The 26,610-nt window shown below is 40.8% G+C and overlaps 1 protein-coding gene across 1 annotated transcript in view; it reads right to left on the bottom strand.

Annotated features, from left to right (window-relative positions):
* Nucleotides 1-554: 554 nt before the first annotated feature.
* The window catches only part of ANO6 (anoctamin 6), a 48,959-nt gene continuing 22,903 nt past the window's right edge, over nt 555-26,610 (bottom strand). Inside the window, exons 7-20 of the mRNA XM_009986402.2 lie at nt 25,422-25,537; nt 24,855-24,989; nt 23,420-23,525; nt 22,091-22,151; nt 18,593-18,738; nt 17,063-17,140; nt 15,319-15,544; nt 14,249-14,418; nt 13,583-13,680; nt 10,639-10,769; nt 8,408-8,613; nt 2,213-2,412; nt 1,646-1,751; nt 555-731 (exon numbers count right to left, since the gene is read on the bottom strand). Of these exons, the coding sequence (XP_009984704.2) occupies nt 555-731; nt 1,646-1,751; nt 2,213-2,412; nt 8,408-8,613; nt 10,639-10,769; nt 13,583-13,680; nt 14,249-14,418; nt 15,319-15,544; nt 17,063-17,140; nt 18,593-18,738; nt 22,091-22,151; nt 23,420-23,525; nt 24,855-24,989; nt 25,422-25,537 (1,956 nt within the window). The remainder of the gene's footprint in view (nt 732-1,645; nt 1,752-2,212; nt 2,413-8,407; nt 8,614-10,638; nt 10,770-13,582; nt 13,681-14,248; nt 14,419-15,318; nt 15,545-17,062; nt 17,141-18,592; nt 18,739-22,090; nt 22,152-23,419; nt 23,526-24,854; nt 24,990-25,421; nt 25,538-26,610) is intronic.

Raw genomic sequence — 26,610 nt, 5'->3', positions numbered from 1 at the left:
ATTTAAGTCTCAGTATGGATAGCTAATTCAGTGTAGCACATGACAGTGCTTAGAATGTCAATTCCAATGGCTTAGCAACATGGGTTTGAATTGCATTTTTCCCCTCTTTTGTTCACGTTTTGGCTTTTCTTCTTCATTTTATAGTTAGGGTTTGCATTAGCAAGTAATCAAAACTCCTTCAGAAGACATGATGGTATTCTTACAACAAATCATTCTTGTAGGTTTTATTCAAGTCAAACAAGAGATCTAATAGCTGATCCCAAAATAAGTGGAAAGCACTCTATGTATTTGAGAATTAATCTGCATCGTCTTAAGATGGTCCTACTAAAACTGTTTAAAAAATTGATAGATCTTATCTGAGTCACAGTGGTTGCATTTGTCCAAGTGAAACAGGTAAACGAGCAGGTAACAGTTGCAAGAAGCAAAGTTTAGTAAAGAGAATGAATGCAAAGTGTTTTATTAGCTGTTGGTAATATCTGGACAAGTATTAGCTGGCTAATACTGTTATTCCTCATAAAAAAGTACTTATTCAGCTTTAGGTCGGAAGGTGCCGCCTACTCCTTCGATAATTTGTCAGCTATTTTCCCCATGGTTTTTTTCACAACTTTGAGATCGTTCTCATGCAAGAGTTTCTGTGTTAGGTACTTCTCTCGTTTGACCTTGCTCTTGGTCTTTTGTGATACATCTGGAATGACGTATGAAATAATAAACTTCACAAAGTATATGACATGCTGGGGAAGGTGAAAATGAAAAAAATATCAGTCAGGCTGAACAGGACATTATTATTATTATAAATGAGACGTCACATTATCTCTTAAGACTCTGAGCTGGTTCTGTACCAGTATCTATCACAGTGGAACAGTATTTTAAAAGGCAGACATGACTAATGAATAGAATAATTGTCTGATAAACAAGAATTTCAGATTTTCTAATTCTCATTTTAACAAGGACTTCTCTGCCTACTTGGGTGAACCCTGGTACCAGTGCTTCCGCCCTGCATGGAAATATTTGTTACAGTTTCTTTTAAAATTGTTTTAGGTTTGTTCAAATTACTCTGGAGCAATGAACTTTTCTCTGCTACGGGAACTCTGATCTACCAGCTGCATGTTTCTGATGACTTCAGTAGTCCTTGGATCAGGCCCTAAGTACATTTTATAATGAAATAATACCTAATATTCCTCTCTGTTCATCTTAGGCCGACTCCCATCTTTCGTAAGCCCAGACTGTAGCTGCAGAGGAAGGAGTGATTGCTTTTTGATGCTCACCTGGAGACTCACCTCTTGCAGTGACTGTCTTTGTACACTTCACTCTGCTAGTGCATATGCATTCATGAGGCTGTGCACAAACTTCCTCTAAGTAGATGTGAAAGTATTTTTGGTGTAACTGTCCTTTCTATTACTGATACTAAAAATCATTTTACAGTTCTTGGGAAAAGAAACTGCAAACAGGTGGGGCAACCTTTTACTGATGTTAAGACTTCTTTTTCTAATGGTGCTACACTTTATTTACATCTCCCAGCCTCTTGCCTGTGCTAACAAACATCGCCAGCTCTGATAGCTGTGCCTGGATGAATGTATTTGAAGGAATTTTTAAATGGAAGGAAGAGAAGTTTAAATAAGTAAAGCTCAAAACCCTGCACACTTACCTCCATGACAATGATGAAAGCCAGCTTGGCTGCAATGACATGCCAGTAGTATATGTTATGCTCGTATTGGTGCTGGTGACCAGGAGGATAGCGGAGATCCCGGTATCTGAAAGCAATATAGGAAAGTCACGAGCTTCTCAGGCATCTCTGCAGTAAGGCACTGTGGCCAGAGGATGGAGCAAGACGTGTCCCTGCTTAACGCATCCAGGAACAGTTAGCTGCATGTAACTACAGTAATAGGTGAACTTTGTATCTGCAGAACAAGCTATATTTTGCTGAAATGTCCTTTTTTTCTTTTGCCACTGTATTAAGAATTACTTATAAAATTTAAAGTGCTTTTTTTTAATGAAGTCTATAAATTATGAGACAAACAAATAAAATAAGATTTTTCTGAGTAGCACAAAATTACGGTGAATACTTCCGCTCAGTTCTGCCATTCAAAATATGCTGGCTTTTACTGTGTTTTAACATTTCTTACTGGATATTGTTAACTGAATTAGATGACTTAGATATCAAAAGTATGTATTTATTCTTCTCATTGGAAAAGAATGGTTATTTGACACTTGCCTGCATGTCGTTTGATTCCCAAACCAAGGAGAAAATGGCTTGCTTGCATTCTTGAAGTCTGATATGTTGAAGACAGAAAGCGTACTGTTTATATACCCTTTCATAGTGTGACTACTGTGACTCCCATAAGGAGGGACTGAAAAGGACCAGTAATAAACCAGACGAGGAACCATGTCAGATGTAAATGCAATTATCATAGCCTGCATTTCAGGAAGAGAAGACAAAAAGCAGAGAAGTGTTTAAGAAATAAGCCTTAAAATGTATGGCTTTGCCATATACTTATTACCTCAAAAGTTACAGTATGAGCTAAAATAGAACATATGTGCTTTTCCAGTCAGTGGTTCCCACTGTAAATGAGCATGTAGTCACTCATGGACATAAAACAATCTCTTTCTGGAACGTGCACTCTGTACGGTTTTTAAATGATGCTAGCTCTGCTGGATACCTTGAAAAAGTTATACTATAATACACTTTTTTCCTCATGAGCATGCTGTGGAGGTCAGCAGGCAAACTCACCTTAAAGTCTCTAAGGTAACCTTCAGCAAATGTGCTTGCTATGAGGTGTGCTTATGAGATGCTTAAAGAGATCCTGCCTGATGAAACCCATGGAAACAACGGAAGAGTCCTTCAATAATAGAAAATTAAATTTCACCAGGAAGTCTGAGGTTTGAGTGAAGAATGAAATAAATTATAATATAGCTGATCCATCTCCGACCCTAGAAACATCCCACTCTTTCTGAGGTGCTAGCCAGCCCAAATTCATCTTGGCAGTTGGTGTTTCATAAGTTTCAATGTCAGTACATGTGGAAACTGCTCTTGATGCCAAGATAATTTTTTTAGTAGCAGCTGCATAGTGCTGTTTTACATATGACGTGACCATATTGTTTTTATCATGCTCCCAAGAGAGTCCCTGTCCCAAGACTGCTAGTCACAAACTGGGTAGGAAATTCGATCTGTGGGTTTGTTGTGGGAAGCCTTTTCTAAACTCATGAACTTCCCAAAACATCCTACTCTGGAGGACAGGTTAACTATGTTTAATCCAATCTCCTCCTCTGCTATTGCAAATTCAAAAGCTTTCCCTGTGAGGAAGACTTTCCACTGGCAAGATCTGCAGCTGAGTGCCTAGCAAGAGGCTGCCTGGCCAGCTCCTGAGGACAGGCATCTCTGGCGCCCAGAGGGGAAAAAAACCCTTGACAACACAGATAGAAGGAACCAGGGCAGAGACATGGAGGAGAAAGGTGTGAAGTAGAGATCTAACGGGATCAGAGGGTGGGAGGTGTAGCAGAGGTACATAAAAGGGGCAGAAAAAAGCTGTAGAAAAGGTGTGGAATGGAGGGCAGGCAAATTTAGGAAGCAGTAGTAGATATCAGAGGAGCTTAAGAGCTAGTTAATATCTGTATTTTATACCCCTTCATGCCAGCCTGTGATTCATGCAGTTCATATTTCTTTATTTTCATGAGACGAGGCAAAAATTGTCCCCTTTTTTTGCATCATTCCCAGCAAGACAGCCCCAACCTGAGGAGGTATTTGTAACAGTGGTAGAAAAAGGGAAGAGGAGAGAGGGTGAAAGAAAATGCAAATACCTCTTGTACAGTTCCTCAAACAACACTTTGGTGGCAGTGCTAGCTAGAACAACCACCGTCCCTCCTGCCTCTGCCCCTTAGCAGTTCACTGGCGTCCTGTGCTGGCTCAGGCATTCCTGCAGCTCTGCAGGTCAGACCATGGCATTGATCTGACGAGAACTCCCGCTGGATCCATTCCCTGATCTGGATCATCGTGTGTTTGTCAAAGCGCTGGTGCCAGCACAACACGAGAGACAGCACCAAGGGGGAAAAGACAGGGAAGGGAAAGGCAAGGAACTGAAAAGGGTGCAAGACTCACCTCACCTCAAGTAGCACCACTGCCAAATGATGAACGCTATTCTAATGTCTTACCTTGTGATCTGTCTGACTTTGAAGTACCTGAGAAGCTAAACTCTGGTTAAGACAAAAGTTGCAGAAACAATACTTTTGAGACCGTGGACCAAGACCTATATTTGGTTCTTGAGAATATTGTTACAATTGAGTTCAGTTGAGAGAAAGTTAATTCGGCTGATGAGAAAGAAGAGAGAGGCATCCTAAGGCTAAATAAACTCATTTAAAATTTTCAAGAAAGATTTTTTTTTTATACTGTACTCTGGCTTAAATTAAATGCAGTTGGCATCCACTTTTAAAAACTGTTTTTAAGCACTACATGCCAGCGTGCAATGAAGTGAAAATTATGTGTTGTTTGTATTTATGCACAGAGTAGGTGTTTTTGGCTGACAAGAAATATATATTGTCTTGCAGTTGCAGAGACAAGACCTCACGCCTAAATTACTGTGTTTTTAACTGAAGTACAAGCACAGAAAGTTTTAGTTAAATATAATTTCTTTCTGGTTTTTAGCTCATCCAGTCAGACCATAAATGAACTAATAGCCACTGAACGGCAAGGCAAAAAAAGTCCCTTCTTCCTTTGGACCAAATAAGTTTGATGCTGCTTCTGTGTATCATTTAGAAAGATGCTGGAATACAGTATTTATGCAACTTAATATTTGCTCTTACTGAACTTTTTTGCAAGGCCCCAGGTCTCTCATCATCCTAAATCTGAACCCTGTCCCAGTCTCCTCCCTCCCTCAGAATGATCTCCAGATGTGCTCCAGAGAGCTGCAAGGACAGAAATATGAAAGCTAATCCTACGGCACCCTCTCAAAGGAAAAACTTTTTTTCCTCCTGAATTATGGGCTGCATTTCAGAGTATTCACAGAGTATTGCGCTGGAGAACTACAAACAAATAGCACATTCTCTACTTCCCAAGCTTTACTGCCCACAGTTTTCCATTTGTACCATAACTAATTAAAATCAGTCTTCAAATCAACAACAGATGCTTCGGTATCATACAACAGCAAGTCCAGTGCCTGAGCAGCAAGTCGCAAAACTGATAGTTTTGTGCAAAACTTGCTTGCAAGCTACTAGCAGGTGTTACAAAGGTAATGCACGAAGGAGAAGATAATACACTACCCAACACAAATCAGCTGTATCAAGTCACATAGCAGAGAAGAAACAGTTTCTGTGTACTAAGAAAAATCAAGGCAGGGGTGATATAGGAAAGACTGATGGCCTAGAGTAGATACTGGAGTCAAACAAGAAAGAAATATACTTAAAGAAAGAAAACAGCTTCTAGCATTTGCTCTAGTACATGGCTTGGTAGTCCATGCTTCATTAGCAAGAAATACTGATCTCTTCGAGGTCCCTACAACACCTGCAGCAGGGCCTTTTGAACATGACAGTCTCTGGTGCTGTGCCCCTTGCGTGCTAACAGCCCCGCCGATGTCAGCGGCAAATGCACCATGTTTGTGTGAACTTTAACTGTATTTAACATGTGGGAACTCCAAACAGGGTGATTTTAAAAGAAACACGCCTGCAGTTAACAGTCACAGGAGCATTGGGATTAAGAGCCTGTCAAGGAGGACAGAGAGTAAAACCAAGCTGTAAATATACTCCTGCACATCAAGGACTCCATGTTTTCAGCGATGCCTTGAGGGGTGTAACACATAAGGAGGAATTTGGAGTGGAAAAGGTTATAAAGCTCAGATTAGCTTCAGGTGGGCTGTGACTGGGTAGCGACGGACACCTATCGCTGGGTCATTTTATGCAGAAAGCAGGGCACGAATACATTCCTAACAGAAGCCTACACGTTTGAGCCACTGTAAGGTCACCAAAGCCACTTTAACTCTGTCCTGAATACCATAAGGACTATGACTAAGGTACTTGTAACCATATTTTAAAGTAATCTTACGATGCATATCCAACTTTTTATTTCATAGTGATATTACAAGATCCAGCTGGATTGACTAGGAAAGACAGTTTATCCAATATGATAACATGTTTGTTATGTTTGTTTCCAGGGCACCAGAAGCCTTTTTCCTTTTATTTTAGAAGTTTTCTAGCAGCGCAGTTCAAAAGAGGATATTGATGCACCAATAATGTTGACTCTACTTCTAGCTATGTGAAGCTATGCTCTGTTTCATCTGGGAATTTGCATTATCTGCTGTGATTTGCGTCATTTGCTCAGAGAGTTATCATTAACAATTTTTTGCACAAGCACTAAACCCAAAAACCCCAAAAGCGTCTCTAGCGCCACCTGACATTTCTAAAAATCTGAATTCCTGTTAACAAAGTTGTATTGCTTTTGTTTTAAATTTTAACACCAGATTTACTAGCAGGCCTTGGAAGTTTCACATGCCTAAGGAACAGCTGGATTTATGTTTGGCTTGCCTCAGCAGAGCAGCGTGGAAGAGCTGGAGCACATACTGGAGCTTGTTGTCTGTCTCGTAGATTCTCTTGTAAATTTTCCATCCTCAAGTTCCCTTTTTTCTTCTTTCATTTCTCTGTGCTTAACTCTCTGCCTTTATGTTCTCCTGAGTCTCCTCTCTACATCCTAGCTATGTTTACCATTCCTGTTGAATTTCTATTATGCAAAATAAAGTTCTGAACAAGAATAATGGCCATTTTGGGAGGCCTTTGGATATCTGAAAACACACCTGATAGCTGAGGCTGACATATATAATTTTCCTAATCACTGAAATCCACCCTGGACTCCCATTTCTATATTGTACTGCCCCCAAGTCTCAAAATAATGAAACAAGCTACTGAGAAGATGATAACCCAATAGGCAGTCAACTCATGGAAGCTCATCTTCCTGTTCTTCAAAAACAGGGGCTCCTTCCTTTCAAGGGCAAAACAAAGCCTTTTTAAAGTGGGGGAAAAAAGAAAGAGGAATATGCAGACACATTCATCTGAGTTTGGGAAGCGAAGGTGCATGTACCTGTCCTATTATTTCTGAAAAGAAGAACCCCTGGGGTTGAGACCCCAGAACAGCCAAGCACTTAATGACTATAGAAGTGCCTGAGATACAGGAAAATAAGTTCATGTCCTTATTTAAATTTGGATTACTCTTTTACCTCAAAATAAGTCCCCTAACTATCAGGTTAGTATCCACGGTAGAGTGCACAGCTCTGTCTCCCTCCTCTTACCTAAAGTCCAGCATTCTCCAAACAGGCAGAGCCTCCTGTGAAAGCTTGGGCCAAGACAGACTCTCCTCTTCAAACTCAACTGTTTCCTCCAAAACTCCTACTAAGCACAATAAGGTACTGTCACTGCAAAGACAAGGTCCTGGAGGAAGTGACTACTTTTAAGTGTGTCAGAAGGAATTCCTGATCTCACCAATACCAGTAGAAAATGGTAATCATCTTGTTGAAAAAGGCTGTTAACCACTGATTGTGTTGTTACTGTCCCTGCAGAGGAAATCAGCGGTGACTGCTTTTTTGAGAAAGGTCAGCAGTGGGAATTTTTGGAAAGATAATACAGATTAGCTACTGTTAAGAAGAAGCAATCAAATAATTCACAGCTGTAAAGTCCAATGGATTATTCTTCTCCCCACAATGCAGTATATTTATAAGATATTGGTGAATTAATGATATGGGAAACTTGAAAGGTCTGAATTTCATTGTTAGGATTATATCAATTAGATTTTTTTCCCCCCCTAAATATTTTTAAGAAACTCTTTTAAAATTAATCTTAAATCTAACTGAAAAAACAGATTAATTTGCAAATTCTTGGAAAGTTCATTCTGATCTCAAAAGGCAAGTGCTGCAATTTTGATTACATACTGTACATAAGAAAGAAGCTGAATTTCTGTTTTAAGTGTAAAATTGCTTAAAGCCAAATGCAGATATGAAGCCGTTGACCGTAAGAACTGTGACAATTAGAAACAACAGTCAATTATAACTCAGCTAAACCGCAACCTATTTTTTTTCAAAATTCATGCATTTAGCTGCAGACAATCCAAAAAGATCTCTGTACTATGCGCTGTAATCTTAAGAAAGAGGAGCTATAGTCTTTGTGTGTAACAGGTTTTCCTGAAGACTCTATCAACTTTAAATAAAATTTCTTTTCTTTAGATATAATATTTTAGACAGTAGCCGTATTCTCTTTCCAAAACATCTGAAAAGTAACTGGGAGCCTGTTTTACAGGGGCTGAAGTCTTAAGGGACTGATGCTCATAATTCATTTAGGATCATGTAAGTGCTACATTGCCACACATGGCATTCCCACGTCTGGATGTAACGTGCAGTGAAGGCATTTTACCTTTTGCAGTTGTTGTCCCAGTACTTACATTGGTGACCACTGCCAGAATGGCTATGCCTTGCATGATGGGCTGCCAGGCGCCGATGTCTTGTGCCTTCTGTGGAACCATGCGCCTGAACTGTGTCGTCAGCTTCCACGCATCCAACCGGATTTCCAACATGTTGTTAATAAGAGCCAGAAGAGGAGCCAGGGGAAACGACGCCACAAACAGGGTGACAAAGCCAAACTGTATGACTGCCAAAGGGAGTACATTGATGAGGCTTTCACTTATGGGAGATAAGCATATATGAGCACGTAAAAATGAGCATGTATAATTTATACACTCCAACTGTGTGAGACACAAGAAAGACTAGCTGAGTTCCTAGCAAATCTTATATATGAGAAGACAGGAGCAAAACAGTACTGAAAGAACCTGCTAGGTGGAGGTACAGGAAAAAAGTCACAACACACCAAAAGGAACTATTCAGGGTGGTTAAACACGCATTTCTTTCTCACACCTTCACCACTAAGACTGGAAACCTAATGACTATCTGTGACAGTGCTGTGCTGGAAATCCTGAACTAACAATCATGTTATCGGTGTCTGGGTGCTGCCACAAGTACGCTGGCCATGCTGTGACACAATGGATGGTGGCAACAAACCGGAGATCCGATAGCTCCAAACAGACCAGCAACAAGTCCTGATCACTTGTGCTGGGTTCGTGTGAAGGGGTTCTGGTGGCAGGAGAGGGGATTTATTCCCTTAAAGGGAGCAGGAGAGGGTGGCAGAAGAGGGGATTTGCTGGGTCAGACCCAGCTCTGGCCGCCAGATCGAACTCCCTTCCCCTTCGGGCTGGGGTTGAGCCAATCGGTGCCTCTGCGAATTGCCCTATTTATGTTGGGACAAAGGAACCAGAAAAGGTGTGCTTTGCCCAGGAGTGAGGAGAGAAGGGAGGAGGGCACTGCCCCCGTTCCCTGGCTCCTGGCCGGGGGCTGCCTGCGCTAGGCCGGTGCCACCCCTTGAGGATGGTGGTGACGGAGCTGCCTGGGGAACTCAGGGAGCACCCTGCTCCTGGGGTGCCCGCTGGGTCGAGTTCACCCAAAGAAGACTAAGATCTGAGAGAAACGGTCACACAGACACTGGGTCAGTGAAGATGGAATGGGAGGAGGTGTGCTGGAGCTGAGTTTCCCCTGCAACCAGTGGCGAGACGGCAGGCGGCCCCCCTGCAGCCAGGACAGACTCGGTGGAGCAGAGACCCACTCGCAGCCCATGGAGAAGCCCACGTTAGAGAAGAGATGCTAAGCCTGAGAGAGATCGTGGAGAATGGGACACACGACAAGGCAGAGACGCATCTGAAGTCCGTAGGACGACCCACGCCGGAGCGAGTGGCAACAACTCCCTAAGAATCCGTGACTGTGGTAAAAGCCTGCACTGGAACAATCCAATGGGGAAGGACTGCATCCTGCCGGTAGGACTCCCTCTGGAGAAGTCTGTGGATTGCCTCGTGAGTAGGGCATCCACTGGAGCAAGGGAAAAAGGGTGTAAAGACTCCTCCTCCTTTAAGAAAAGGAGTGGTAGTAACAGCATGGGATGAACTGACCTGCGCTCCCCCATTCCCTTCCCCCTGTGCCGCTGGGGAGGAGGTAGAGCAGGAAAGAAAGGCGGGAAGCAGGGGGAAGGTATTGTTTTTAAGATCTGGGTTTGTTTCTTTTTATCCTCTTAAGTAACTGTTAATAAATTGAAACGTTTTGTTCCCAAGCCGAGTCCGTTTTGCCCGGGATCACGGTTGGTGGGTGCTCCCTCTCTGTTCTTTTCTCCACCTTCAGTCCTTTTATTACATTTTTCTCCTCTCCACTTCACTGGGGGGAGGGTGAGCAAGCGGCTGTGTGGAGTTTAGTTGCCAGAGTGGCCTAAACCATGACATCACTGCAGATCCTTGACACGGCAGTCTCACACCACCAGAACATGGCAGTGGTCTGCCTTCTGCATGCATTTGTCAGAGAACAGGGAAAAGAAGCAGCAGTTCTCTTCCTTTTACAACCATGTACTGTTTCCTAGTTATAAATTGGATTGATGTTTTCTAGTTATAAATTGGATTGAGGTGTAGCTGCTTAATAAAAGCTTGCAAAATTATCTATAATGGTTTATCAAAGCTTGTCTTGGAAAACATTCTTGTCTTCTCTGTCTATAAACTTATTAAGCATTGCTTGTGTGGAGGTTTTCTTTACAGCATGTTTGTGTGCAGCAGTAATAGCAAATCTGAACTAAACTGCCACTTACCCATTTCAAGATACTCATAAAACAGGCCAAGTTTTCCAATGGGCTGCAGGTGGTAGTCCTGTTCCCAACGTGGAACAACTTTTTCTGATCTAGCGGCTGCACAGTATCTTCCGATCAGATTCTTAACCCAACTATCAGCCAGAGAGAAAAAGACCACTAACATTGGTAAAACAAACTAAAAAGTTCAGTAAATGGAAAAAGTTGACATTTGTGCAGTTATAGCTTTGAACAGTGGATTTAGTTATTCTTGAATTACTGAAAAATTCCTTCAGACATGAGTGTAACCTTCTGTTTCCTTATCCTGAAAGCAGTTAGTTTAAATTAGAGTGTAAAAGGGCAATTTATCAGAATCACAGTGATTTATACTTCTGTCGTACAGGTGAGTGACCATATAAAATTCAAGGTAACAAAAAATCAAGTTAAATGTAGGCCTGTGGTTAGGTGGATTAATTCCTTCTGATCACAAAATTTACAGAATCATAGAATGGTTGAGGTTGGAAGGTATGTCTGGAGGTCATTTGATCCAACACCTTGAACAGGCAGCGCCATCTAGAGCTGGTTCCTCAGGACTATGTCCAGACGGCTTTTCTATATCTCCAAGGATGGAGACTCCACAACCTCCCTGGCCAACCTGTGCCAATGCTTGGTCACCCTCACAGTAAAAAGGTGTTTTCGTATGTTCAAGGGGGACCTCCTTTGTTTCAGTTTGTGTCCATTGCCTCTGGCCCTGTCACTAGGCATTAGTCACTGAGGTTAGTCTGGCTTCCTCGTCTTTACTCTCATTCTTCAGGCATTTGTGCACTTTGATGAGATTTCCCTAAGCCTTCTCTACTCCAGGCTGAAAAGTCCCAGCTCTCTCAGCCTTTCCTCATACGTGAGGTGCTCCAGTCTCTTAATCATCCTTGTGGCCCTTTGCTGGACTTTCTTCAGTATGTTCATGCCTCTCTTGTACTAGATACAACAGTCCAGGTGTGGCCTCCCCAGTGCTGACTAGAGGGGAAGGAGCACCTCCTTCAACCTGCTGGCAGGACTCCTCCTATTGCCGCTGAGGGTACCGTTAGCCTTCTTTGCTGCAAGGGCACACTGCTGGCTCATGTTGAACTTGGTGTCCACCAGCATTCCCAGTCGCTTTTCTGCCAAGCTGCTTTCCAGCATGGGGTTGTTCTTCCCCAGGTGCAGGACTTTTGCACTTCCTCTTGCTAAATTCCATGAGGTTCTCATCAGCCCATTTCTCCAGCCCGTCAAGGTCGCTCAGGGCGGTAGCACAACCCTCTGACTTAGCAGTTTGGTGTCATCTTGCTGAGGGTGCACTCTACCCCCTCATTCTGATAATTAACAAAGATGTTAAACAGGATGAGACCCAGTAATGACCCCTAGGGTACTCCAACTTACTTCATGCCTCTGGTCACCACCCTCTAGGCCTGGCAATTCAGTAAGATTTCAGCCCACTTCACTGTGTACTCATCCAGACTGTACTTCAACAGCTTCCCTTTGAGGCTTTTATGGAAGTAGTGTCAACAGCCTTACTGAAGTTCTGGTAGACAACATCCACTGCTCTCCCCTCATCTACTGAGACAGTTATTTCATCATAGAAGGTTAGCAGATTGGTCAACCATGACTTCCCCATGACTTTCTTGTCCTTCATGTGCCTGGAAATGGTTTGCAGGATTAGCTGCTCCTTCACCCTCCCAGGGATCGAGGTGAGGCTGATCTTCTCATCTGAAAGGCTTGCATGAGAATTTAAGAAAACTGATGAATTGACTGTAGCCATTTTCAGAAGTCAAAGAACCATATCAAAAAAAGAGTGGAGCTGGGGCAAATGTTTATCAACAGAGAAAAACCAAAATGCTTCTCTTTGTATTTAGAGGGATGCAGAATGAGAGAGCAGTTAAGAACCAGATCCAGAAGTGATGCTTGATGTTTCAACACCTAAATGTTACCCAGGGAAGTGAATTTAAAATTCTGGTCAGATGAATATATTTCCTGTACAGAGAAGAGGGAGTCAGTTGTCTGTGGCTGGAACTGACATCTGCAGGCATGCTCAGTCTAGGGACTCTTCCCAGGTAAAAGAAGACATTGAAAAGAATGATAGGTCTACAGGTCCACCTTGCAACCAGCAGCATATATGGAGTATCGGGGTCTGAAGGAATCGTATCTCAGCAGAGCACCCTAGCCTCAACTCTAAACAGTATTTAAGATGTATTTTGAGGTGGAGTCACAAAGGAGCACAATTTGTGGGCTTAGAAGAACAACAGCCAGAGGGATTACAATGCCATGGGCTGGTGTTTAGGGCATTGAGGAGCGCATGAGCAAACTGGGAGTTCCCTACTCCAAGCAACATAACAGCCACTGATCAGCATAAAATAAAGAACAATCCCTGGGAGAAAGAACAGAGTCCTGGATAGTGTCCTAACATGAATTAAATGGAGGGCATTTATGCTTAGCACTTTGCTTATTGTTTATATTAAAACATGACCTTCCAGAGACGTGGCCCACTGAAAGAGAACTTATAGGCACTATGAATGTCAAATATGACTGTGAAACTTAATGAGTTAAATCAGTAACTTATGTATGATTTTTAAAAACCCCATATATAACAACAAATCATTCCACTCAATATTAAGCAATAGTCTTTAGTTTAACATTTTCAGAGCTTTTATTGCCTCAGTTTGAAACATCCAACCTGAAACACATTGAGTCAGATTTGCAGAGGAAGAAAGTATTTCTGATTAGAACTAAAATCAGTCAGAACAACAGAGACAGGAGCTCAGAGCTACCAGATCGAAAATATCCAAACTGCCTAAAAAGGCCCTGAAAGACTAGTCTTATCCTTTTAGAATACAACATGCACCTATCAAATTTAGTGACCAAATGCCTGAACGCATCAAGCAAAAGCAGTATCTTTCAAATGTGAAAGAAAGCTTACTTAATAGTTTGGACTTACGGAAGGAGCACTTCTTGAATGTTGTTCCAGATTGCTTTACCTCCTACTATGATGGCAAGCTGAGTTGTGAGTTCGAGGAGACATCCGCCTGGATCACACTGAAGGTTGAGGGAGACAGAAAAAATTTTTGAAGTTAGGTAACTTTTCAGGCATGAATGAAGCACTTAAAACAATGCATTCCTAGTTTATTATGATAACATTTCGTAAAGTAATGTAAGATGACTATTTAGGCAAACCTTTCCAGTAAGGTATGCAAAAGCCAATTCCAGGCCACATATGACAGGTTGACAGGACATCAGTGAAAGAGTGAAATACCAAGTGAAGTCATGCAGCTCTGTACTGTGCTGTCACCAGTTGAGGCTCACCCAGCAGAATAGGAATGCTTCTACTGATGTTCTCCCCTTCCCATGTGACAGTTCACAGACTGTTGGACCATGGGAAAATAAGCTTGTCTGGGTATGCGTAATACATTTCCAAGCCCAACTGATCTCATGTCATATTCTTTTACGCTAGGGGTTACTAAGGAGCCATTTGGCTTGGGAGGCAGTCACTTTTTGAACCCTCATGTTAAATATGTACAACTACGTTATGCACTCCTAACTGCAGCCGAATACCTGGACTAATGGCTCCTGTTGTTTAAAAACACACACTACCATACATGCTTACCTCTTCATTGCGATACTTTCCTAGCCAATAAACTGGATTTCCAGGGTGACCTACAAATTTACCCTTAAAGAAGGCTATGTAGAAACATGAAGAATAGTAGTTGACAAACTGGAACAAGAACATCTTTGTGGTCAGACTGTTTTCATAATCAGTCTGTGTCCTTGGAAGCTCTGCAATTAAAAACAAAACAATTTTAAAAAAGAAGCCAACCTACAAGTAACCTACAAGCTGCTTTAGAGCTCAGCTGGAAAAGTATGTGTATGCCTTGTATTCCTTAATATGACTGAGAGCATTATGAATTAGATCGTACATAATCCCTGTGTATACTGTAGCCATTATGCTAATTCTAAAACTGTATGGGCTGAAAAAAGGAAAAAACTTGTTCCCTGACAATAAAGAAAAAGAACAAGCAAAAATTCTGATAGCTCAGTGAAAAAAAAACACCCAAATCCTGCACACTTGGGAAAGATGCAAATGTAACACTTTGAACTGATGAAACAGTATTTGAAGAAATAGTATTCAACGAAACTATATTAAAACACCGCACTGCTTCACACATCTATAGTAAAATAGCTACTTTAATGTTGATGGTCTGGATATAAAGAATAATAATATTTGTGGCTGTTTATCTATTTAATAACACGGAATGGTATCTAGCTTTGGAACAGTGACCTTATTTCATTTATTTACAAGAAAATAGCTATTTTCCCCATAAACAAAAGCAAATGTAATTGAATGTGTTATGCCTTACTGATCTGTTTTCATAAAGCTTGGTTATTACAGTAATTCTCTTTGCTTTGTCTGTTTCACAAGCACAAAACTGTAAACAATTGATCTTTCATGCCAGCTATACAAGGAGTTTTCAGTCAAAGAGCTGAGTACCATATTCCTTTGATATTGAGAAAATCTGTATATGAAAATTTCTAGGTGGTATTGTGTGATTTGGTGGGAAAATTCTGCAATATGTGGTATTGGTGTTCATTTATTGGAATTCTTAATATATATAAAAATGCTGGGTTTTCATTGCTATTTTACCCCAAGTTTCTATCTGAGGTGCAGCAGCAGCGTACCGAAGTCAGTAATCAGAATTGCCACTTTTTCATAGATGACATTGAGAACCATAATGATTATAAAGCTGATGAGCGAAGCAGTTACTGAAGTGGCTGTCTGCGGAGTCAGGTACTTGCGGATCGCCTCCGTTCCGTTAATGTGCTGTGACAACGTTGCAGAAAACACCAGGAAAACTGAGAGCCTGTAGACGATGATTCCAATAACTGAAGCAATAATCAAAAGAATCTGCCAAGGGAACATGAGAAAGATGTTAATATTGAACCACCGGCTTTGGGAAAAAGTGACTTTGAAATACTTTTTACGATAGGCAAAGGAAACCGATTGTGTGCCTGTCATTCCATCGTGTAAGATGAGTGCAAGAGGATGCCCAAACAAGATAGAAGGCAATAAATTTAGAACTCATGAAAGAAGCCTTTTTTTCATGCAGCGTAGTCAATCTGCAGGAAAGAAAAGAGATGGTCTGGTTTATGACTAATAACAAAGTTTGTACCAATGTGAGCAAAGATAATGAGATGTGTAATCAAATCTTATGCCTCGAGGCATGTGATGGAAAAAATCTCCCTCTTTAGACATTGAGCAATTGGCAGGATGGCAAATGTACTAGCAAGTCTGCATGGATTATTGTGGGGGCTGTACCTTCTCTTTCACACCATAGTATTACAGACTACAGACCCCTCAAAGGAATAGACAAATTTTAAGCCAAGTCATGTAATCTACAGAAGTCGTAATAATGATCCATGCACTCCATCTTGCTTGCCGTCTCCCTTCTTTCTGCTTCTCCTCCTGCTTTTATTTCTTGCTAGTTCTCTAGCAATTTTTCAGATTTGTGATTTTTTTTGAGGTCCGCAGAGCTGTGTATCTTTTTTCACTATCATTGCAAAATCCCATGAAACCACCTACCTCCCCCATCCCTGCACATACTAAGAGAATGCAGTAACACAAATGACAAACCCAAATCAAACCTCTTCCCTTCAACCTGAAGTCCTGCCTATTTAAATCCAACAGCAAGCCAGTATTCTTTACTTTGTATTTCAGATGTGTTAATATTGGGGGTCTCCTGGGCTGTCAGCCACCACTCTATCTCCTATCTGTCTTCTATCACGTAGGACGAGGTCTTTTCCAGCTGCAGTTTGTGCTACAGGCGAGGAGGACATGCAGCATGCTAAAACACTGAGCTTTTCAAGGCGACCCCTCTGAGCATGGTCACCATGTTAGACATTGTTTCATGGGTGACTGGACTGCTTTCAAGTTTTAGTTGTAATTAAAGCAGTAGCTTTGGGAGATAAGAGAGCTCCCAGCTTTGCTCTGTTAAGTGAAGGGAAAAACCTGAAAGAGACCCAGGACTGTGAGACATGATATTGAAGCAAACGGCTGGAACAAGTAGGATGGAAACTGGAAGGGAGGGGAGCATATAAACCAAAGTCTTTCCCCTGCTCCCCAGTGAAAGCAAAGACATTTATCTTGAAATAATGAGGGGAAAAAACAACGACTCGCATTCACAACCATAACTCACAAGTTACAGCTGCAGGATATTTTCTATTGGCTGTACGCTAATGAGTATTTGGTGACTACAGCTACCTTCTCCATGTGGGTCCATATGTTATGGGCTTGGTTTATGCATCAGATGGAAATCCAGCTGAACCTGTTCCTTTGTTACCTTTTGTTCAGTTCAGGAAGATCATTTTTTAGACACTTACTAGAGAAGTGAATTCATGAGGTGAAAGACTAGGAGGAGAACTTTACCCAGAAGAAAACTGCACTTGTACAGAAAGTCATCCGTATGCACTTCCCACAGGCAGTGTAAGGCACATGTTCTTCTTGCTGTAAAAGATTTAGAAACAGATCAAGGCTGCACGCAATCTTTTATTCGTATTTTTTAGGGGCTGCAATTAAACCCTGTATGATATTGAGGGCAGAAAAAAAGGAAAGAAGTCTCTGGTTTTGTTTCTTTTCTTGCTTTATGGTCCCAGAAGCTCACATTTATTCATGATTTCAAAAGTCTTTTTTTTTTTGCTGCCCATTCTAAGATAAAAATGACTTCCACACAGGCTGAGTGTCCTAAACTTTTACTTTCAGCTATGACAAGGTGCATAGTTCTTTTCAATGGACCCATCTGTCTTGGCTGATCACGGCATCCAACGCCATTAGCTTTCAAAGCTCATTGGCTAAAATTAGCAGGCACTATAATTTTGGTCCTCGGTCTCCATATTTCTCAATTTATTCCACGGAAACAATGGGATGGCTTTCCCAAGGAAAATGCCTGCCTCAGTGTGGTGATGTGAAAGTTCATTGAGTCTTTATAGGATCTCTGAGGATCAAAATGTTTATGTTTTAGCATATTCTTCACTCTTTGAACTGTCTGAAAGAAACTTCATAGCTATGACTTTATACATTAAAGGTGGCATACGTTCATAAGCTTTAAGAATGAATCAGGTTTTGTGCAGTACAAGATACAAAAAAAGAAGATCTATAAAGGATAGTTCCAACCATGGCAGTTAATTTTGAAATTTTTCAAGTGCCCTCTAATAAACATTAGTGTAATGTGGATGGAATGTGAAAGCAATGCAAATGATCAGATAAACACTAGAGTAATATATTGACAGAGAATAGTAAAAAGTGGAGCTGAGCTGGAGTGAGCTACAGAAGCTAAAGCTACTCAAAATGTATAACAGATAGAGATCTAAACTAAGATCCTCATAAATATGAATCCTATTTCATTGAAATAAGGATTATCCTTGTCCCTGTGAGTTTGCTGTTATTAATCGTAATTGCACCCACATGCACTTAGCAACAATACCTATTTATACATTTCAAACAGAAACATCTTTGGTTAAAAAACCAGTCCTGGCTTGATAGATATTGTAACATCTTTCCTTCTATTTCTGCCTTTTTTCCTGATGTATTCTTATGCAAAGATAGCAAATGCTCTGTGATCTTGGCCTCCGGCAGCAACACTGGGTCATTTCTTGGGGGATTTATCAAACTATACTAAGTCTCCTAAGCTAGGGGAGATGCCTACTTCTATTTATTTATGACACAGGAACCTCAGCAGTGCAAGCTCCTCAAACAGGCAACTACTTTAAGGTGCATCCAGTTAGGCACAAATTCCCTCCCACACTTCTGTACTTTATCTGTACTTCCAGGTCGGCTTATCAATGCTCCTTGAAGCACTGCTAATTTACACAGCTCCAGTCTAGATTCACCATTTTTATAGTGTCCTCTCACAGCATGTCTATTGCAATAGCCACCACCAGTTATCAAAATGTTCCTTACCTGTGTGATTTCATTCATTACTACATGAGTACACTGAGCTTCATATTCTGGGCGAACTTGTTCTTCTTGCTCTAAGTACTCAACTGTGTCCCACTCATACTCCAGTTCAGCCTGCCGTCGCTTCCAAAACTCCAAAAACAGAGTAACTGTCCAGAAAACAAACAAAGTGAGGAATACCATGTGAGCATTGGACACTGCTTGACCCCCTGATCAGCATGGCTCAGTTTTCCTATAGACTTCCACACACATGGAACAAAACCCTTATTGGCTAATGCGAGGGTGAAAATAACTGGATCTACTGCTTCATGCAATTATTGCTTTGAATATATAGGTACTTTGATAAGAGAAACCTGAGGTAAATGGTGTTGTAAGTACATACTAAAAAATAAAGATAAATTTATTTACTTTCTGCCTAAGGCTGTGAGCACTTTGGATTTCTTATTGTAGACTGCTTTTGAAAAAGTTTATCATGGGATTCATAAGAAAGCAAGTTGTTGGATAGGTGAAGACAACTGGAGAGTGCAGGACTTCTAGAAGACAACTCAGTATGCCAAAAATTGCCACAAGGAAAAGCTCATGTTAATTTGGTTTGCAATTTTCGTGCGGACAAATTATCAGTTTGCATACTACAAGAACCAATGATGGTAAAGCGGCTGAAACACAGCTACCTTTCTTCCTCTACTAGCACAAATCTGAAGTGGCTGCAGCTCATTTTGCATGGCATGGAGCTTAGAAACTCTGGGCTGGGTCAGCAGTTTCCCTGGACTGTGCTCCTACACTGGAAGCACTGGGAGACCAGGTACACTGATGCCCAAGCGGTACTGGTCAGACATGAATCCAGCCAGACTCATTACCTTGGCCTGAGATGTCATGCATTTAGATCTGGCAGCAGAGGCAATGACAGACTCAGCTGAGAAGGCTGGGAGGAGCTCAGGATGATGAGTGTCAGCACCACACTCCCCAGTGCACCCGAATGCTTTATTACTGAAGCCAGCACATCCTCAGATTAAATGAGCGGTGTGGCTCTGCAGCACTGCCTCCAGGAGGAGTTAGTATCCTGCCACTACACTCCTCATTGCTGCCATTGTCTGGGAGTAATTAACCCTAAAAGTGTTTGGTTTTTTTTTTTTTTTTTTTTAATTAGTTTGGCCCCTCATCCTGAATGATGAAACATCAATGGCATGCAGTAACAAGTCCAAACATTAAAGGTTGTTTCCAAAATCAGGTGTGGTCAATAAACCCCAGACTGAAGCATTTAAAACCCAGAAAACCCCTTGGGCTGGGCTGTGAGATGACTTTGACATCTTCACACAGGCACAATCCCAGGAAACTCTCCTCCTCTGATTATTCAGGGGCCTCTTTCACAAGGACTTCCCTGCTACTTCACGCTCAGACGCACAAAGGCCATTCCAAGCAGTGGGCTAGAGGATCACATCTGCCTTCTCCTGCAGAGCGAGGAGATTAGTCTTCCATAAACCTCTAACTGCTGCCCAGCCCAAATCACAGGAAGCTACAGTCTATACTGATTTGCTCCAGCTGCAAATCCAGCTGCTGCTGGGGAGTCCAGAAGCTCAGGGCCTCCTTCTGCGATAGCCTCTGTACTAACAGCAAAAGAAGTACACGTAACATGGGGACAGTTCTCAGCACCAGTACAAAGAATACTTCTACTAGCTAAAATAAGCCAGCAGCCAGGTTGTGTCTTTCAGAGCAGGGAAGGAGCTGCTGCTGGATTTGACATTTTCCTTTTATTTTGAACCAGTATTTTTTTAACATTGGAAACAATGACATTTCAGAATCAGGAGATCTGAGCGCTAATTTCACCTCACATTGGTAATTTGTAATGTCCCCTTTCACATGTCCCTCAACACTGCCATTCAGCACAGCCCAGGTATTCTGCCTCTGAAGCTGTGTTACCAAGGGCTGAAAAGAAATGCCTCCACTGGAGAACATTTGTTTGTTTAACTGATATTGCCCAGGGAAGGAATCCAGTGATGGCAGCAAGTGAAGTGGAAGCTGCGTCTTTTTCATGACCTTTGCCAATCTAGTCATATCATCATGGGGCAAGTGGCAGAAGTGTTGGTCCAGAGCATTGATGTATAGAAGGCTAATTCTTGAGGCCAAATTCACTGGTGTTTTATAGTGCTATAAGGTCTTTGAAGGGAATACACTAAAAAAAAATGCAATTATTAAAAGCTTATTGATGATAATGATGCAGTAATTGTAAATCATTTTCAATTTTGTAGACCAGGAGGTTTACAAAAGTATTAGAGCAAGACGGAAATTACATCTGGGATTGTACCAGGACCATGAGTCATTTGGATTCAGTACAATTTTGACTGAATTTCTGTAATTCAATTCACCTCTTTAGATAGTGGACCTATAACAAGAACACTAATAGACCTTGCAGCCATCACTATAACCATGCAGCTTAACTTTGTAATTACTGCTTTTGGAACCGTTCTTCAAATCAGGAAACACAATTTTAATTAAAAAGCAAATTGTAAAAAAAATAATTATTCAGATAACAGAAGATTACATTAGTATCAAAATTCTAATTTTCTTTTATTTAGAAAATTTCCTACTGGTATTTTTATTTTAGTGCATATTTTGAAATAAATCTTTCTTAAATGATATGTTTCATCTTATGTTTCTTTAAAGCGGTAGCTTTAGGTCATCATAGAAAAATAAAAACACAATGCATTTTACAAAGAAAGCAAATTACGTATTCTTGTCAGCCCACAATTGAATTCACATATGAATTCAAAATGTTACATGAGTTATTTTCTCTATAGTATCCTGTATATAGACCTAACATTGAACTTATTTTGGCAATTTCTAGATAAGACAGTGCAATAAAAGCTGGCTAACAAAGCTGCTAATAGGAACAAACAAAACCGTTTCTGGGAAAATAAACCTTACCAAATCCCTTGAATACAGCACCAAGTGGTTTCACCCATGAGAAACATCCTGGTTTCAGATACATTTGCTCTGCTGAAAGATAGATCTAGTCCTTGTAACTACTACACTTTTTACAATCAGTTTCTTACATAAAGACAGGAGAAAAAAATTCCTGGGAAATAAAATAAATGACTATTTTTCAATTGCCTTGTGCAATCACGCAGCTGTTAATAGGCACAGGCAGCTCCAAACACTTGGGGAAAAAAGCAGCTCCTCCGCCTGATATACTTAATCATGTGGTTGGCTCCTGCTGTATGAACATGAGGCAGCTCTAATCACTTCTTTTGGACTTTTCTCCAAATCAAATGAAACGAAACAGACACTGAAGACCAACTTTAAGTTCTACATCTACAATTTTTTGTTTTCTTATGATGTTAAAAAAGAGTTTGTGTGAATGTATGTATCTTCTATGAAACTACCTACTGGTGAAAACCTGAGCGCTAGAAAATAAAGTCATTGCAAATTTATCTGTTTTTGTGGCTGATGCTGGAGGCTTGGCCAAAATTAGATGAGAAACCACAGTTGTCAAAATCTACTTACCCCATATTCCCATAAATACTGCAAACACCAGTGTTCCAAAGCTATCAAATATACAGAGTTTCTGGAAAAACAGAAAAGAAAAAAAAGACTTAAAATATAATAAACCATTTTGTTTTCTACACTGACCCAAAACAGAAGCTGCTTACTGAACATGTTGATTTTTATTTTTTATGTAGTTTAATAAACAATTTTTATTGATAGTGTTTCCTCAATTTCTGTCAATGTACACCACCCTCCAGTAAATTCAGGAAATTAAATGCAAAGCTCAGAATTAAAAATAGAGGCCAAATATGCATCAAGAGGATAGTAAAATGGTGTGCTAACAAACTTCCTTCCATCTGTTGCATAGGAAAAGATAAAACAGCGCTTCTGGTCTGGGAACTCAGCTTAGAGTTATGTACTTTTAATACAGCCACAAAAAGGCCATGGACACATCTGGTCCTCATGACCAGGATGACACCAAATCAAGCTAGTTAGTAAAAACACATTCTGATGAGATACCTCTGTGGTCACAATTTGCCTTTTCTTTCCATCACAGCCTTTTCCCTGTATTCTTATTTATTTTGCCCTTTAAGTGAGCTGAAGCAACACATTAATGCTGGGCAAAATATTTTTGTCAGCTAGCTGAAAAAATTGCAGTTTTGGGAGGGACTGAATCTATGGAAAGGAATGACAAAAGGCTAGTATTAACCTAGTAAGACAAGGTCATGGAGAAAGAAAGCAAGGTTCCTCTAGATAGGAAGTCAGAGCAAGAGTCAGGCTGCGTCACAGCTAACAGGACACAGCTGTGTCGCAGCTTCTGTCATGGCCAACGTCAGCCTCTCCTTGTATCCATCTCCTCCTTGACAATACGGGTCAAATTCAAGGCACAGACCCAGATAACTTCTTTGGGGAGGGAGAGGGCAGAATTTAGAAACGTCAAAACATGCTTTAAACATTTGCTTAGCAAAATTGATTCAGAGCTGCTGCATCAAGACTTTAGTAGTTGAATCTTCCCACCTGTCCCCCCGACAAAAGGAGGAAGTACTCCCAAATGAAAATGAAGTGTTTCATTTTCAAATACAAAAACCACTTTGGTCCTGTATCAAATATTTGGCAGCTATGTGAAACAAAAAACCCCGATTTCTTTAATCTTAGATCAAATTGGAGCAATTAATGTTGTTGTTTTTACGTCTTAAAGTTCAGTGGCTGTATCAAAAGGAACAACTCTTTGCACAGTTCTAGCAGTTCTGCAGAATGCTCATGGAGGAACAACATCGCTTTATATGTAGCACTGAGAAAGCGCAAATAAAGTTCGATAGCGTGTCTATAAGCTGTAAGTGTAGTTACCTTGGATGATTCACAAGTGATGGTGAGGTTCCAGTAGGTACATACTTTATCACACTGAGGGCACATTATGATATTACCTCCTATGTTGGGATCACATACTTCTTGGCTAGAAACAAAACTAGTCAGTCACTCACCAACACTAAATTCTTTAGTCTTTTTTTTGCACATGAGAACAGTGCAATAATTTCAGGGAATTGAGAAATAATTTACCAGTGATCTGTTCTCGGGAGTTCCCCTCCCAGCCCCGGCAACACATCCCCATTGCCATTCTTACTCCTCATCTCAAAAACAGATGGCATAGGAGGAAAACAATTTCCATCTCTTTCTGTATGGTAGTAATTCTCAAAACTGCTCACATTAAAAATAAAACAACTCTTTAAAGATAGGGAACCCACACTTGCATATTCACACGTGCTATCATAGCAAGTCTGAGGGGAGAAGGAAGAGGAACACTGCCTACCAGAGCAAGGAATAGCTGCAGAACCAAAATGGCTACCTAGTCCCTGCTGGTCTTCTAAGGAGGATCAGTTTGGAAAATGTGCACGGCGGGGGATTCAAGTAATGGCAGATCTATCTCCCAAGAGATGGCAAAAAAAAATTGCCATCTAGCTAATATGTACTAACCTAGTATGGTGGAGGCTGAAAGGTGATGTAATTGCTTTCTATAAATACATCAGTGGGGTAAACACCAGGGAGGGACATAAATATTCAACTAAATGATAATACTGGCATAAGGCTAAACGGGTATAAATTGGCTGCAGGAGTGGAGCTCTGGAACAGACGTTCAGCATGTTTTATAAAGGTAAACACCCTTCCAGAAGGGGGTATGCAGTGTGACAGCCTGTAGATGATTTGGCACAATGTCCCAAGTGTTTTTTTCCTGGGTCATTGTGCCATGGTTGATTTCGTCATATTCTGATTAGGGAAGCTGTGTCGTGGTTATGCCTCTCCTCCCAATGTATCCTGGGCAGCTGATACCCCTGTGCTGTTGCTCTTCCTCTATTCTTCTCTAAAAATAGAGGAAAGAAATTTTGAGGGTTTTATCAAGGTCTTTGGATATCTCCTGCAAGGATCACCACAGTGAAAATGGTGTGCTACGGCAATTTGTATTGACTTATGATTGTCACACTTTTCTTCGTGTTTCTACACTAGGTATGCAGAAATATATATAAATATATATTTTATGATGCAAAATATAAATAAGATGATGAAATAACAAACTCTTAGATGTCTGTCTCTGTAACAGTCCATGGACATGCATTACTCTTCTTATCTCGTATTTTATGCCTTTACCTTCAAATCCACAACTGTTGTTGTTCTCAGGCCCTTTCATTTTGCCTCTTTTATTATGCAGTGTCTTGCAAACCCTCTACAGTCCCTTTGTAGAGGACCAACCAAAATTGCGCGTGACATTAAAATAGGCCTGATCAGGTACCTCCATGTGCAGTTGTCCTTTGTCAGGCATCCATACAGAAAACAGCCAACTCCTACAACCGCAGCTATGATCAGCATGTTAGTGTAAAAGCCCAGCCAAGCAAAGTAGATTCCAATTTTCTCTCCATAGTATTTCCTGTCAAGAGGAAATGGGTTTTTTTCCTGAAATGCAAGTAAATTCACATTTCTGTTTCAAATGGCTCTTCGTTTCATACATTTTATGCCAACTCGTATTGTCATATTCCTCTGGTTTGAACTTTGGGATAGTAGTATTGCAGCTGAGTATTTCTATCACCACTTTCATGCTTTTATAAGAGGATAGGAAGGTGAACAAAAAAGCAAAAAGAGAGAAAGATCATACCTCGCAAAGAAAAATTTTAAGTGGTTGCTTTTTCTTGAATTGGCTTATCATGAAACCAAGCTCAAAGTATGCTCTCGTGCATGGGCTGATATGAGTTTATGTATCTGCCCTCAGAACTGAGTTGTGTCTCTTTGACATCCTCAAAACCAGACCTGTCATGTAAATTCCCAGTTCCCTCTGCATTAGTCCAGCCCCAGCCACACCAACCTGATGAAATCCAGGGGTTGTAGTTTGAATATGTTTTTAGGATGAGCCCATTCTCTGTAGAGAAGATATCGTTCACTTGGGCAGTTGGGATCGGTTGACGGATGCCTAAAACTGGACTGCAAACCAGAAAGAGCATGAGAAGAAGATACCATTAATCTAACCAGCACGGATCTGTTTTCATCTCCGCAGACCCTATGCCTTGAAGCCGGAGCCTGGAATAGGCTTTTTGCCCAGTCTCACTGCAAGCCAGGAATTGGAGCAGGAAGGCAGCTCTGGGAGTGCACCAGGGTTCCGGATAGAAGGTTGTCAGAAAGGCATCGAATGCTAAAGCAAATGCTTTACATATGTGAGCTGAAAATAACAGAGACTCATCATGAACTTAAATCTAAGCACATGTCAGTGTCTTGGCACTTAGGAATAGAAAATAGAAAAAGGATCCATTCTAATTAGAGAATACGACTGAATTAAAATCAATTTTAAGTAGTTTTAACATGATAACATGCTTTGCTTCAAAAAAATATCGTACTGGAATGAAGGCTGGAAAGTCTGAGGGATAAATTCAGGGCTTCTAGTCTCTATTTTTAATTTAACAGAGAGTTCACGTGGAAATAATCTGTGTGGTTTTTACTAGGTTATTTGAAAACCTATTTCAATAAAGCCTATTTTATTTGAGGGAATTTTCCATTCTGTATCTGTGATGCAACAAGACAAGTGACATTTGTAGTAATCTATAGGCTACTTCTGATTTTCAGAGTAGCTGTGATGTATTATTTCAATTGCATAGAAAGGCAGTCATTAATTACTGGTCATACTGAGTCCAAATTCCCCATGCCATGATAGAAAGAGCCTGCGAGGCAGATTTTAAATCTTTAAAAGGAAACCTTAAAAACAGTTAGTCATGAATGATATTAATTCTATCCTGTAAAGATTTGGGTTACTTACAAGAAACATGATTTGTCTTGATTCTGCCTTAAAGATTTCCTTTAAATACTTGGAGGCCTCCAGAATATTTTTAACTGAGTCTAAATAACTGAAGCGGTTACCATTCTTGACCTCCCATGTTCTCAATGTCTTCTCAACAGAACACACCTCAGACACAGAATGGTGTCTCTGATGAGGAGGAGGTGTGGGGGTGTGGGTATATAATAGATATAATGCAGAAAAACTGCCCTCAGTCTTTGCTTACTGT

Source organism: Tauraco erythrolophus, chromosome 4 (genome assembly GCF_009769465.1).
Source record: "Tauraco erythrolophus isolate bTauEry1 chromosome 4, bTauEry1.pri, whole genome shotgun sequence".
Lineage (NCBI taxonomy): Eukaryota > Metazoa > Chordata > Aves > Musophagiformes > Musophagidae > Tauraco > Tauraco erythrolophus.
Note: the sequence above shows the minus strand (reverse complement) of the source record. Positions and strands in the feature narration are given on the sequence as shown.